At 44.4% G+C, this 13,848-nt stretch overlaps 1 protein-coding gene and 1 pseudogene across 2 annotated transcripts in view; one reads left to right on the forward strand and one right to left on the reverse strand.

The window, feature by feature from the left end:
* Positions 1-13,848, forward strand: part of LONP2 (lon peptidase 2, peroxisomal) — a 108,557-nt gene that overhangs the window by 87,998 nt on the left and 6,711 nt on the right. For both annotated transcript variants that reach the window (XM_033218330.1, XM_033218331.1), the window contains one exon: positions 1,236-1,378. In XM_033218330.1, coding sequence (XP_033074221.1) covers positions 1,236-1,378 — 143 coding nt within the window. The remainder of the gene's footprint in view (positions 1-1,235; positions 1,379-13,848) is intronic.
* Positions 1,397-3,404, reverse strand: LOC117088282 (annotated as a pseudogene).

Here is a 13,848-nt window from a genome sequence, read left to right on the forward strand (position 1 = left end):
AATATTTGGACAAGATATCAGCCATGCAGGGCTTATAGGCAGGTAAAGGAGATGGCCCATTATTACAGGGGTTTCAAACCAGTCTTTGTATTCTCTTACCCTGGCGCTGCCAATTATATTTATTTATTAGAAAATGATAACCTTAGAGTTAAGCTATATGCTTACAAAAGAGGCACTGCTTACATGGGTTCCATCATGTGCAGGTTTACATTGCCCATTAGAAAACAGAACACCTGACCAGGTGCAACAACTCATGTCTGTAATCCCAGTACTTTGGGAGGCCAAGGACGGAGGATTGCTTGAGCCCAGGAGGTCAAGGCAGCATGAGCTGTGTTAACACTACTGCACTAGACCCTGTCTCAAAAAAAAAAAAAAAAAAAAGTGGGGTGGGTGTGGAGAGAGAGAGGAGGGGAGGGGAGGGGACACCTGATCAGACTTCTCTGAAGAGGGACTTGAAAAGTTTGTCACAAGCCGTGAGTTATTCTGATGGAACAGAGAATTGTTAGATCACAGAATGCAAAGTAACCTACTGCATTTAGCCCTTCAGTCTTTGGCCTAGCTGTAGGCCATTAAGCTGAATAGTGCTGGGAATTGTTCTTAAGAATATAATGGTCAAAAAGGACAGGCAAAGTTATTTCCCTTCTGGAACTTACACTTTAATGGGGGAGATAGACAATAAGCAAGTAAAAGTAATTGAACAAGGCAATTGCAAATACCACCCTCAGTGAGCTCTTGAAAGACAAATTATTTCACCTGCATGCCACAGAGACGCAGATGAATGTCTGTGCCTTGATAAATGCATAAAAGTGACTGAACTGGCCGGGCGCGGTGGCTCAAGCCTGTGATCCCAGCACTTTGGGAGGCCGAGGCGGGCGGATCACAAGGTCAGGAGATCGAGACCTTCCTGGCTAACACGGTGAAACCCCGTCTCTACTAAAAAATACAAAAAACTAGCCGGGCGAGGTGGCGGGCGCCTGTAGTCCCAGCTACTCGGGGAGGCTGAGGCAGGAGAATGGCGTGAACCCGGGAGGCGGAGCTTGCAGTGAGCTGAGATCTGGCCAGTGCACTCCAGCTTGGGTGACAGAGCGAGACTCCGTCTCAAAAAAAAAAAAAAAAAAAAGTGACTGAACTTTTGAGGTCCACTGACTGGGCTTTTGTTTGATACTTACTGCTAGTGAATTTTTCAGCCTGCAAATGTCTTAGAACTTCTAAATACTTTTTTTTTTTTCGTTTAGGTTGCAGAGAACACATCTTAGAAGATGAAAAACCTGAATCTATCAGTGACACTACTGACTTGGCTCTACCACCTGAAATGCCGATTTTGATTGATTTCCATGCTCTGAAAGACATCCTTGGGCCCCCGATGTATGAAATGGAGGTGATCAATTTCTTTTTTTTCTTTGCTTTTTGCTCCAGTCAATGAAAGGAACACTTTATTGAGGCCCCAGGGCCATAGGGCCTGGGCAGGAGGCTGCCCTCTGGGGAAGGAAGAGCCGTATTTGACCTTTTTGGGACGTAGGTTGTTGGTGTGGCCACACTTCTTGCAATAGTTGACAGCATGGGGGCGCAGGCGAGCACAGCTCTTGTGGCAGATCATCTTGTCACAGTTGTATTTCTGGGCAAGGTGGCAGAGGGAAGGCTCCGTAATGCCACCTCGCAGGCGCAGCATCAGGTGCAGGGTGGACTCTTTCTGGATGTTGTAGTCTGAGAGAGTGCGGCCATCCTGCAGCTGTTTGCCCTCAAATTATCAGACACTGCTGGTCAGGTAGGATGCCCTACTTGTCTTGAATTTTGGCTTTGGCATTCTCAGTGGCATCACTGGGCTCGACCTCAAGGGCGATGGTCTTGCCTGTGAGGGTCTTCACAAAGATCCACACACATCTCAGGGTCTGCAGCTCGGCGAGTCTCGCTCCATTCTCCTTTTTTTGTTGGTACTCACTGGTTCTCTCAGGTGGTTGCTTAACAGAGAAGTAGAATTGGGTGTTTCCAGAGGCTGAATTTTGCCTTAAGATGGAAACTTTATTTCTGTATGGTATTGCGTTTTAGTGCTTAATGTGATAATATGACTGTTGCCAGGAGCCAGAGATCCCAGCCATATCCTCTTTTAGAACCCCAGTCTCATTTTATTCTCTACCATTCAGTTCCTTTTTAAGAACAATGCCTCTGACTCTTCTCCTTAGAAAAATTCCATATTCTTATGTGTACTTTAATGAGGGATTTCTTTGTGCTATCAAGGGCTTGGGGGAAGAGGCGGAGAATCAACCTGATACAGGTCTGGAAACATGAGCATAGCTTAGCTTCAGGCTGTGCTAGTGCAGACCCAGATGACATCTTTCAGGAACCTGTTGTCCCATTGTTAATAGTTCCTTTAGGGTTAAACCCACATGCAGGTCTAGCCCTGTTTTCATCTTTCTCTCCTAACTATACCTCACAGCAGAAGGCCTGAGCGCCAAGACTGAGTTGAGGCAACCGATGGAAATAGATGTTAGAATATAACTGCTAAGGGTGTTGTGAAATAATTTATAGGGTGCTTAGATGAGCCTTCATAGATTGGTTACTATAAAAATGTTTGTATTATACTATTGAATTTAGCTTTATCATCACCTCTTTATCAGTTTAAGGAAAAAATATTTTCAGAAAATAAATCTGATAAATTATGCAGAAGATAATCTCTCCATCTAACATTTGAAATCATTACCAGTAGATAGGTTTTCCTCAAGTTCTTACAACTGAGTTGATGAGAAATAGCCCCCAAGCCTGTCTTGTTTATCCTTTTAAACTCTAAGCTGGTCATTAAAGCTAATGAGCCTCTCTCAGAGCTCTCAGTTACAAGAATAGAACTTGTTTACTCTTGACAGTAAATCTGGACTTGAACAATAGAATCAGAAGCATTGTTTTGATTATTTGAATTCTTAAGATATCATGGATTTGAATTTTGAAGTGTTGAAAGAACTTGAGCAAAACATTGTTGATTGAGAAAGTGAACAAAACCCGCTTTCTCATTCTGGGAGGATCCAGTGACTTTGAGAGTGAAGACACAAACAGGTCTTGACTCCTGCATGACCGATGGTCTTTTTCTCTAGGCTTCCAGAAAACTACATTCCAACAGTTCTTTGAGGATTTAAACTAGAGCAGCAAATAAAGACAAAAGATTAATGCATGTCTCTGTTGCATATACCCCTCTCGCCCAGCCATTTCTGCTGATGTTAAGTTTGGGAGCATTGCTGACATTCCTGGAGCATTAGCAAAGAAAGAGCCAAGAGAACAGAAATGAGAAATTTTATAAACGTTGCTTACCAGCTCTCATTGTTAGCATCAGAGAACCTTAGTTTCCTTGTAGCATGTGAGCTTTACGTAGTAACACTTTTACCAACGAGAGTCTGCAGAAAGACTCCAGTAGCCATTTTGTCTTTTATTAATAGCATCTTAGAATGGAAGATGTGGTGTGTCACATGCGTCCATGTGAAGAGCCCACCAGCCAGGCTTTGTGTGAGCAACAAGGCTGTTTATTTCACCTGGGTGCAGGCGGGCTGAGTCCGAAAAGAGGCAGCGAAGGGAGATAGGGGTGGTGTTGTTTTATAGGATTTGGGTGAGTAGTGGAAAATTACAGTCAAAGGGGGTTGTTCTCTTGCTGGCAGGGGCAGGGGTCACAAGGTACTCAGTTGGGCAGCTTCTGAGCCAGGAGAAGGAATTTCACAAGATTAATCGGGGAGCTTCTGAGCCAGGAGAAGGAATTTCACAAGGTTAATTGCTCAGTTAAGGTGGGGCAGGAACAGATCACAATGGTGGAATGTCATCAGTTAAGGCAGGAACCGACCATTTTCACTTCTTTTGTGATTCTTCACTTGCTCCAGGCCATCTGGTTGTATACGTGCAGATCACAGGGGATACGATGGCTTAACTTGGGCTCAGAGGCCTGACATGGTGTTTGAATGTTGGGACCATTGTGTTCATTTTTTTCATGCTTGAAAATGAGAACTCACCCTGTAGCCTGGGGTCTGTCTCTACCTGGGGTCTGATGACCACCAGCCCCAAATTACTTAACCACACAGTCTACCTCTGCTTTTGTGTCTATAAAATTAAGACTTATAGAACATTTCTTTCTTGTCCATGAGGGCTGTCACTGTGCTAGGAGTATAATTCCATTTTACATACAAGGGAAAAGTTTAAAGAGATTAAATGAGTTGTACAAATTCACATAAAGTGCAGTTGGTAGAGTTGGAATTCAGACTCAGATCAGCTTATTCCAAGTCCATTATTCTTTCTCCCCTTCTACAGCACCCTGTCAGGTCAAGATAATTCCTGCCCTTGGCTGCTAGAAAAGAGTGGCAGTGATATATTAGAGTTTTTAAAAAAGGCATCTGCTCTACATCAGATTCTCATTCATATTCTTACCAACTCTAGTGCTCTGTTTTGGAATGGGAGAGGCTGGGCTCAACTTGTTGACCACTACCATTTTTGTATCTCTTGGCTGTCAGGCACTGTGCAAGGCCCTCCACAAGTGATCATTTAATCCTCAGTCATGGTTGTCTTTCCAATAACAGTTGAGGAAACAGGCTTAGAGTATTTAAATAACTCGAGAGAAGACACAACTTACGCCAGAAATGAGATTTGGTTCTAGGCCTGACCAACTCCAAACCTAGTGCTCTATTACTCTAGAAAAACGTCACAGGCAACCTGAGCAGGGCCTCTGTTCTTTGCAGAGAGCTCACAGGTGGACCTGAGCAGGGCCTCTGTTCTTTGCAGAGAGCTCACAGGTGGACCTGAGCAGGGCCTCTGTTCTTTGCGCTTCACAAGTGGCCAGTCTTATTTCTCTATTTCTTTGTGCTTTCCTAGGCAAAGAATCTGAAGAGAGGTTATACTAGGAATATTGGAATACATGTTGAGGTGTTTGCAAGATGTTATAAGATACCTTTCATTTGTTTGTTTTTACTTTTTATTTTTTGAGATGAGGTCTCACTCTGTCACCTAGGTTGGAGTGCAGTGGCATGATCATAGCTCACTGCAACCTCCACCTCCTGGACTCAAGCTATTCTCCCACCTCAGCCTCCTGAGTAGCTGGGACCACAGGCGTGTGCTACCATACCCAGCTAATTTTTTCTGTATTTTTTTGTAGAGATGGGGTTTCACCATGTTGTCCTAGACTAGTGTCAAACTCCTGAACTTAAGCCATCCGCCTGCCTCAGCCTCCCAAAGTGCTGGAATTACAGGCATGAGCCACCAAACCCAGCAGATACCTTTTTTTTGTCTAAATGCCTATATTCTCCCTTAGGGTAAATTACAGTCTAGGGTCTGTGGTTTCTTCTAGAAAGAGTTTCATTCATTTAATAAATACCTATTATTAAGGACCTAACATGTGCTTCTGGCAATACAGTAGTAAATAAGCAAAGTATGATGTCTGCCTTCATGGATCCCACTTTAGTGCAGGAAAAAAAATCGACAGGTAAGCAAATAATCACAAATTGAAGTTGATGCTATAGAGAAAACAAACGGTGGTACTGAGATAGACAGTAACTACTCTAGCTATATCTGAGGTCTGTTTTAGAGGTAGAAGTAGACATGCTGATGGGTAACAATTGGGGAATGAAGGAAACAGTTATCAAAAGGGACTTACAGGTTTCTGGCCAGAGTGACAGGGTATGTGTGTAGTAGTGCCGTTTACTGAGATGGGGAAGACGAGGGGGAGGGAGATGGGGAGGGAGTGTTGCAAAGAAAACTGGGGGCTCTTTTGAACACATTAAGGTTGAAATATCCAGGCCAGGCGCAGTGGCTCATGCCTGTAATCCCAGCACTTTGGGAGGCTGAGGCAGGTGGATTGCTTGAGTCCTGGAGTTCAAGACCAGCCTGGGTGACATGGCAAAATCCCTTCTCTACAAAAAATACAAAAATTAGCTGGGTGTGGTGGCTCACGCCTGTAGTCACAACTACTTGGGAGGCTGAGGTGGGAGGATCACTTGAGCCTGGGAGACAGAGGATGCAGTGAGCCAAGATCACGCCACTGCACTCTAGCCTGAGCGACAAACAAGACCCTGTCTCAAAAAAATAAAATAAAAGTTTGAAATATCGGCGAGGCATAGAAGTAGAGCTATTTGGACATTCAGATCTATTGCTCCGAGGAAAGACCCAAGATGGAGATATAGATTATAGAGTTATCAGAAAATAGAGGATATTTAGAGCCCCAGAAATTGAGGCTTTGACATTACCTAAGAAAAAAGGAGACATAAAAAAGCAGGTAGCCTAGAAGCAAGCCCTGAAGTACAGCATTATTTAGGGATCATATAGAGCGAAGAGGAGCCAACAAAGAAGTCAGGAAAAACAGAAAGGGACTGGGAAGGAACAAGCCTTCAGGGAAGAGGAAAACCAGGATGTTGTGCTGCCATAGAGACAGAAGAGGAGAATATTTCAAGAAAGAAGGGACATCAAAATGTGTTTACTGTTTGAGAGATCAAAGAAGATCAAGGTCAGAACAAATGTGTATTGGATTTGATGGCATGCAGGTTGTTGGTGACCTTGAAAGAGATTTCACAAGGAAGGAGTGGTGGGGATGGTAGGAATTGGAGTATGTTGAAGAATGGGGGGCGAGGAAGTAGAATTAGTGTGTAGGCAGCTCTTTAGAAGTTTGGCTGTAAACAGTTGCAGAGAAATGAGGCAGCTAGAAGAGAATATGGATGTCAAAGGGAGAATGTTTTCAAAATAGTAGCTGCTGCTAAGAGTAATCCAGTAGAGAGCACAGGACTGATGTTGCAGGACAGAGCAGTGGTACGATAGAAACAGTCTCCAGGAAAGTGAGAGGGGGTGGGATCCAAAGCACCAGTGAGGAAATGGCTTTTGATGGGAGAAGGGATACTTTTTGCAAAGTATTATGTAGAAAGGGACAAAAATATTGAGTTATTTATAAGGAAGAGATTACAATGATGGGGCTAACGTGTGTGGGCTGCACAAGAGAGGTGTGAAGCTAGGGCAGAGCCGCTGTATGATGGGAATGTGCTGGAGTTCATGGCTTGAGTACAGGCGAGCTAGAAGGATAAGAAATGATGGTCAGGGGTTTCAGAGGTAGTATGGTTTCTGTTGGTGATAAGTGCCTGGAAGAGGGTGGCTGAGTTCAGGAGGCATTTAAAGAACTGAGAAGCCAGGTTTTGGGTGAGCATCATGCTTTCACTGAAGACACCGAGGGTGATAGCAGGGGTTGGGGCAGAAAGGAAGGAGCAGTGTTTAGACTCTTCCTGAATGTCAGAGACAGTGAGGAGAAAGTGCCAACTGCCATAAGCAGGGGCTCAGAAGGGTAGAAGAATAAGGCCTGAAACTAGCAAGGCAGCCTCTTACTCACTAAATCATAAACTCAGTCTCCTTGAGCTTGATGTCTTCCTCTGATAAATGGTGGTAAGCATGTGCACGTTATCACAGAGTTCGAATTTGGTGAGTCAGTGTACCCACCATATTGCCCAGTAATACTAAAAAAGAATAAACAAATACTAATTTCTGCAACTACCATACTCCCTAAAGAGACCTATCCCCAATCACCAAAAAATCCCCACTGTTTTTCTAATCCAAATTTTGTACATAGTTAATAACCTTATACCACCACTTACTATTTTTTTACTTTCATCGAAGATGAATCTACAAAAATATATTAATGTCAAAAAATGTTACTGACCTAGCAAACTGACAGTTGGGAGGTAAGGTAAGAAGGCACACTTTTTTTGTTTTTTTGAGACGGAGTCTCGCTCTGTCACCCAGGCTGGAGTGCAGTGGCCGGATCTCAGCTCACTGCAAGCTCCGCCTCCCGGGTTCACGCCATTCTCCTGCCTCAGCCTCCCGAGTAGCTGGGACTACAGGCGCCCGCCACCTCGCCCGGCTAATTTTTTTGTATTTTTTAGTAGAGACGGGGTTTCACCGTGTTAGCCAGGATGGTCTCGACCTCCTGACCTCGTGATCCGCCCGTCTCGGCCTCCCAAAGTGCTGGGATTACAGGCTTGAGCCACCGCGCCCGGCCAGAAGGCACACTTTTATTAATTAATAATATCCTTTAGTATTCCCTAAACAGATTGAAAAACAGTGAATTAGTTCATTCTTGCATTCCTATAAAAAAAATACCTGAGACCAGGCACAGTGGCTCATGCCTGTAAATCCCAGCACTTTGGGAGGCCAAGGTGGGCGGATTGCTTGACTTCAAGACCAACCTGGGCAGCAAAGTGAGACCCAGTCTCTACAAAAAATATAAAATATTACCCGGGAGGCTGAGGTGGGAGGATCACCTGAGCCCAGAAGGTTGAGGCTGCAGTGAGCTGTGATCACACCATTGCACTGCAGCCTGGGTGACAGAATGAAAACTGTCTCAAAAAAAAAAAAAAAAAGAACTACCTGAGATTGGGTAATTTATAAAGAAAAGAGGTTTAATTGGCTCACGGTTCTGAAGGCTCTACAGGAATCAGAGCCTGTAGAGCTCCAGCATCAGGCCAGGTGCGGTGGCTCACGCCTGTAATCCCCGCACTTCAGGAGGCCAAGGCAGGCGGATCACAGGGTCAGGAGTTCGAGACCAGCCTCGCCAATACAGTGAAACCTATTTCTACTAAAAATACAAAAATTAGCCAGGGATAGTGGCGCACACCTGTAGTCTCAGTACTTGGGAGGCCGAGGCAGAACAATCACTTGAACCCATGAGGCGGAGGTTGCAATGAGCCAAGATCATGCCACTGCACTCCAGCTTGAGGCACAGAGTGAGACTCCATCTCAAAAATAAATAAATAAATAGCTCCAGCATCAGCTTCTGGGGAGACCTCGGGAAACTTCCAGTTCTTGGCGGAAAGTGAAGGGGGAGCAGGCATATCATGTGGCCAGAGCAGGAGCAAGAGTACAGGAGGAGAGGTGGCCACACACTTTTAAACAACCGCCTCCCATGAGAACTCACTCACTATTGCGAGGACAGTACCAAGGGGATGGGGCTAAACCATTCATGAGAAATTTGCCTACGTGATCCAGTCACCTCCCACCAGGCCCCACCTCCAACACTGAGGATTATAGTTCAACATGAGATTTGGTGGAGAACACAGATCCAAACCATATCAAATGGGTTCCAGGAACTTAGCCTAGATTTCAAATTTAGGAACAGTGTCATAGGTCACCTTTTCAAAATACATAAAGTTTCCTACAGAAACAAGATCAATTAAGTGCATGTTTTAAAAATAAAATAAAAATAAACGTTACTACAAAAAAAAGTGGGGAGGAGCAGGAGTGGGTGCAGGTGTCCCCAGGAAGCCTAGGCATTGCTCACGCTGCATGTGCTATCACGGCAAGACTCAGAACTGCCCCGAATCTGAGGAGGGGCCACGCGAGTAGGTGGGCCTGGGCACGTCCTCAGTCCCTGGCTGTGCCCTTGCACTCTCTCACTGGGAGACAGAATCCTGAGTTTTCTGCCTCAGGGAGCCTGCATGGAAAGAGTAAGTCACTGCAGGAAATCAGGCTGGTTTTAGGAAAAGGAATGGACATTAGGCACCTGCAAAGGGACAAAGGATCAGTATACCTGGCTGGGGACAGGATTCTGTCATTTCATTAATCCTGACTCTCATGTTTTCAAGTGTCCCCCACCTCATATAAAAGCCTCAGTGTTGGCTTCTGACCATGGTGTATGAAAAGCCCTTGTCTAAAGGTTACTTGCTCTGAGAAAATAATGAAGAAGAGGATAGACATGAAGACACTTTAAAGCCTCCTGAATAGAATGCATCCAGAAGCGAATTCCAGGAGATTCTGTCATCATGCTTGCCTTTCAAGCAAACAAACTCAGCTGCTAGAACTCAGAAAGAGTGTAAAGACCAACTAAATGCCCCAAAGAATCATGGTAGTAAATTACTTCTCCGTTCTGCTCCATATAAACCTGCTGTGCCACCTGTTGAGGGCAGCACTGATGCTGCACTGGTTCCAGTCTGGTCCCAGACCCCCGCAGGAATCCGCCGTTGTGCCAAGAAAAGGCCTTACTGGAAGGATTGGAGAGCAGCTGGTTCTCAGCAATGCAAGTGTCAGGCCAGCCTGGGGCTGCTTAATGCTGCTTAAGAGATGACAGTGGTGGACCCCAGCACCTCTCCGAGGGATGTAGAATCTGCTCTTCCCATTTCTGAATGCTACTGAAAGAAATCTACAACTAGAAAAATCAAATATTCATGAATTCAAGACTTGGGATCTCAGTACTAAGACTTTAAAGAGGCTGCCAGATGGATCGCTTCTGTGGTGACAGCCCTGGCAGGAGCATTCAAAGTGCTCTGTGAGCTACAAAAGAAACCAGTTGATGGTGTGAACACCACTACAGGGTAACCTGCACACCACAGCAATTTGACAGCTTAGGTTCTGTGTCTCACGTGACGCCAGGCTTGTCCTTGGAAAGAAGACCTACAAAATTCTTCATATCTCCATTCCTTGGCATCTGCTGGCAAACTCCTACTCGTATTTTAAGACTCAGCCTCTCCTGTGACACCTGTGTCTTCTCTCCAGACAGGGAGGGAACCTTGCCTCTTCAGGGCTCCCCACACTGGAGTATAACTGCTCCTGTGTCTGATGCCTTTAGTCTCTCAGTGCCAGGAGGTATTCATGCTTATGTCCCCATGGCCTGTAACAGAGCCTGCATCAGGATGCTTGGAAAAGACTGTTGAATGAATGTCAAATATGGGTCCCTCTGATGGGTCTATACATGTTGGTCTAGGCTTGAAAGGGTCACAAAGAGTTGTGCATACTTACGATTTCAATCAAATATCACTATTTTTAAGAGGGAAGAGTAGTGTGAAATTGTCAATGATTAGATACCCAAATGTTCCTTAAAAACTAATAGCATTGATGTATTAAGAATGTAATCATACATTAGAAGACACATTCTATTTTTAGATTTTTACTTAGATTAAATTCTTCCTTAATCTGCATATTTACCTTATTGATAGAATTATTTCAGAAGAAATTGATCATTTCATGGAACAAGATTTATTAGACACAAAAGGAAACTGAATCGTAACAATTATACAGGTGGGAAATTGAACAACAAAAATGACCCTGAGATACCCACATTCTACTTTGGCATATAGTGGGAAAAACATTCTAGACTTCAAGTCGAGGCCTGTCTTGGCTAATGTAACTGATGACTTCACAAACCTGTCATGGGACTAGAAGCTGAAAGGAAAGTACTGGTAGATAAACACCATATTGAAATTATGTTGAGTCGCTTATTTGCTATAAAACACAAATTGTTTTGTGTAAAGGGGTTAAGATGGCTGGAAAACTGTCTCCATTCAAGAGCAAGAAAGCAGCATGTGTCTTATCCTATACCTTCATATTTACTTGTACTTCATCATTTCTGAGGGAGAAATACATGGAAACCAGATGCTTGATTGTTACTTTCAGAACACGTCCTTAAAGAATATGACTCCAAGTCTAAGAATTCTAGGTCCTTTGCTTCTTAGATAACTACTGTTAGCCTTGATCATAGAGATTCCAGGTTCGATAGTAACTTCAGTTCTCCCCCCTGTATATGTAGATGTTAAGTTACACAAATTTGGCATTATTCCCATTTTCAGGTTAACATCAGAACACTTGTTATCAAGTCAGGATAGTAATTGTAAGCCTAGATGCCCTAAGTTTGGCTATACGTAGTTATGTATACCACCTACCCTTCCAATTAACAATTTACCAGTTGCTTCTGCCCAAAGTACCAAGACTCCCCAGCAAATGGGGAATACTGGAAACTGGCTTGGCTTCTTGAAGCAATATGGTAATCAGTAAGATCTTGACCGGGCATGGTGGCTCATGCCTGCAATCCCAGCAATTTAGGAGGCCAAGATGGGAAGATTGCTCAAGCCCAGGAGTTCAAGACCAGCCTGGGCAACATTGTGAAACCCCATCTCTACAAAAAAATACAAAAATTAGCTGGGCATGGTCGTGGGTGCCTGTAGTCCCGTCTACCCGGGAGCTGAAGTGGGAAATCACCTGAGCCCGGGAGGCAGTTGCAGTGAGCCAAGATTGCACCACTGCACTCCAGCCTGGGTGACAGAGTGAGACTCTGTCTCAAAACAAAACAACAATGTGGCTGGGCATGGTCACTAAGGCTTGTAATTCCAACACTTTGGGAGGCCGAGGAGGCAGATCACTTGAGGTCAGGAGTTCAAGACTAGCCTGGCCAACATGGTGAAACCCGTCTCTACTAAAAATACAAAAATTAGCCGGGCATGGTGGCACACGCCTGTAATCCCAGCTACTTGGGAGGCTGAGGCAACAGAATTGCTTGAACCGGGAGGCAGAGGTTGCAGTGAGCTGAGATCATGTCTCTGCACTTCCAGCCTGGGCTACAGAGCAAGACTCTGTCTCAAAAAAAAAAAACCAGAATCTTACTACTGCTTCTTCGGGGATACTTTTGGTATTATTTTGACAAGTGAATTTTAAGGATTCAAATATAAGAAAGGGATTATTCTTGGTAGAGATAACAAAATTGTACCAAATGACTTTTTGTGTTAAACACGATTCAGTCACCCAACCCCAGAAAGGAGCCTGAATGAAGTCTAATTTGGGTGACAAATTCCCACCCAAATTAGATGTATGTCGTTCAGGTATAGAGAATTGATATTATATTAGAAAAAACAAACCTTGTGAACAGTTTTATAAATAACTATTTCATGATTTTCCTTAGGTAGTACTGATCTCTTACATATAGATCTTTTGTGTCTTTCTCCTCAAGTTAGTATACAACAGGGCAAGTGGCAAAGCTCGAGGAAAGCGTGACCTGAGGTGCATGCTGTCAGCTCAATGATGGAGTTTGGCCTGTCAAATCTCTAACCTGTCAAATGAAGTTAATTAGGATTAATTTTTTTTTTTTTTTTTTGAGACGGAGTCTCGCTCTTACCCAGGCTGAGTCCAGTGGCCGGATCTCAGCTCACTGCAACCTCCGCCTCCCGGGTTCACGCCATTCTCCTGCCTCAGCCTCCCGAGTAGCTGGGACTATAGGCGTCCACCACGTCGCCTGGCTAGTTTTTTGTATTTTTTAGTAGAGACTGGGTTTCACCGTGTTAGCCAGGATGGTCTCGATCTCCTGACCTCGTGATCCGCCCATCTCGGCCTCCCAAAGTGCTGGGACTACAGGCTTGAGCCACCGCGCCTGGCCTTAATTTTTTTTTAATGTATGTTTACTACTGAAAACAAGTGCTCAGCCAGGCCAGGTGGCTCACGCCTGTAATCCCAGCACTTTGGGAGGCCGAGGCTGGCAGATCTCCTGAAGTCAGGAGTTTGAGACCAGCCTGGCCAACATGAAACACCATCTCTACTAAAAATACAAAAATTAGCTGGGTGTGGTGGCACATGCCTGTAATCCCAGCTACTCGGAGCCTGAGGCAGGAGAATCGCTTGAACCCAGGAGGTGGAGGTTTCGTTGAGCCGAGATTGCACCATTGCACTCCAGCCCAGATGACAGACACTCATGTCTCAAAAAAAAAAGAAAAGAAGTGCCCAGTAGCTTCAATGGATGCCACACAATTCTGGAGTAATTTTTACAATCAGGATTTTCATTGTCCAAGCCCCTTAGAAAAAGAAGCAACCCAGCCCCGTACCCAGAAAGTCAGGCTGTATACTGCTGTTCCTTAGTGAGGTCAGCTCTCAGTAGAAACATCTCCTGTTTGGATTAGTGCTTAGTTGACCTATTGTGTTCAGCTCCTCTAACATGAGTAACTTCTATTGGGTAGGAAATTTTAAAGCTCAAAGGGTGCATTGAGAATTAACATTACTGATTTTCCACTGTTACTTTTTAGTGTTTCATAACTTAGATGTGTTAACCTATGGTCCATCACCTATGCTCCTAATCTCAGGTGACAACATGTTCAATTTAAG

Source organism: Trachypithecus francoisi, unplaced genomic scaffold, assembly GCF_009764315.1.
Source record: "Trachypithecus francoisi isolate TF-2019V2 unplaced genomic scaffold, Tfra_2.0 Lachesis_group10, whole genome shotgun sequence".
Lineage (NCBI taxonomy): Eukaryota > Metazoa > Chordata > Mammalia > Primates > Cercopithecidae > Trachypithecus > Trachypithecus francoisi.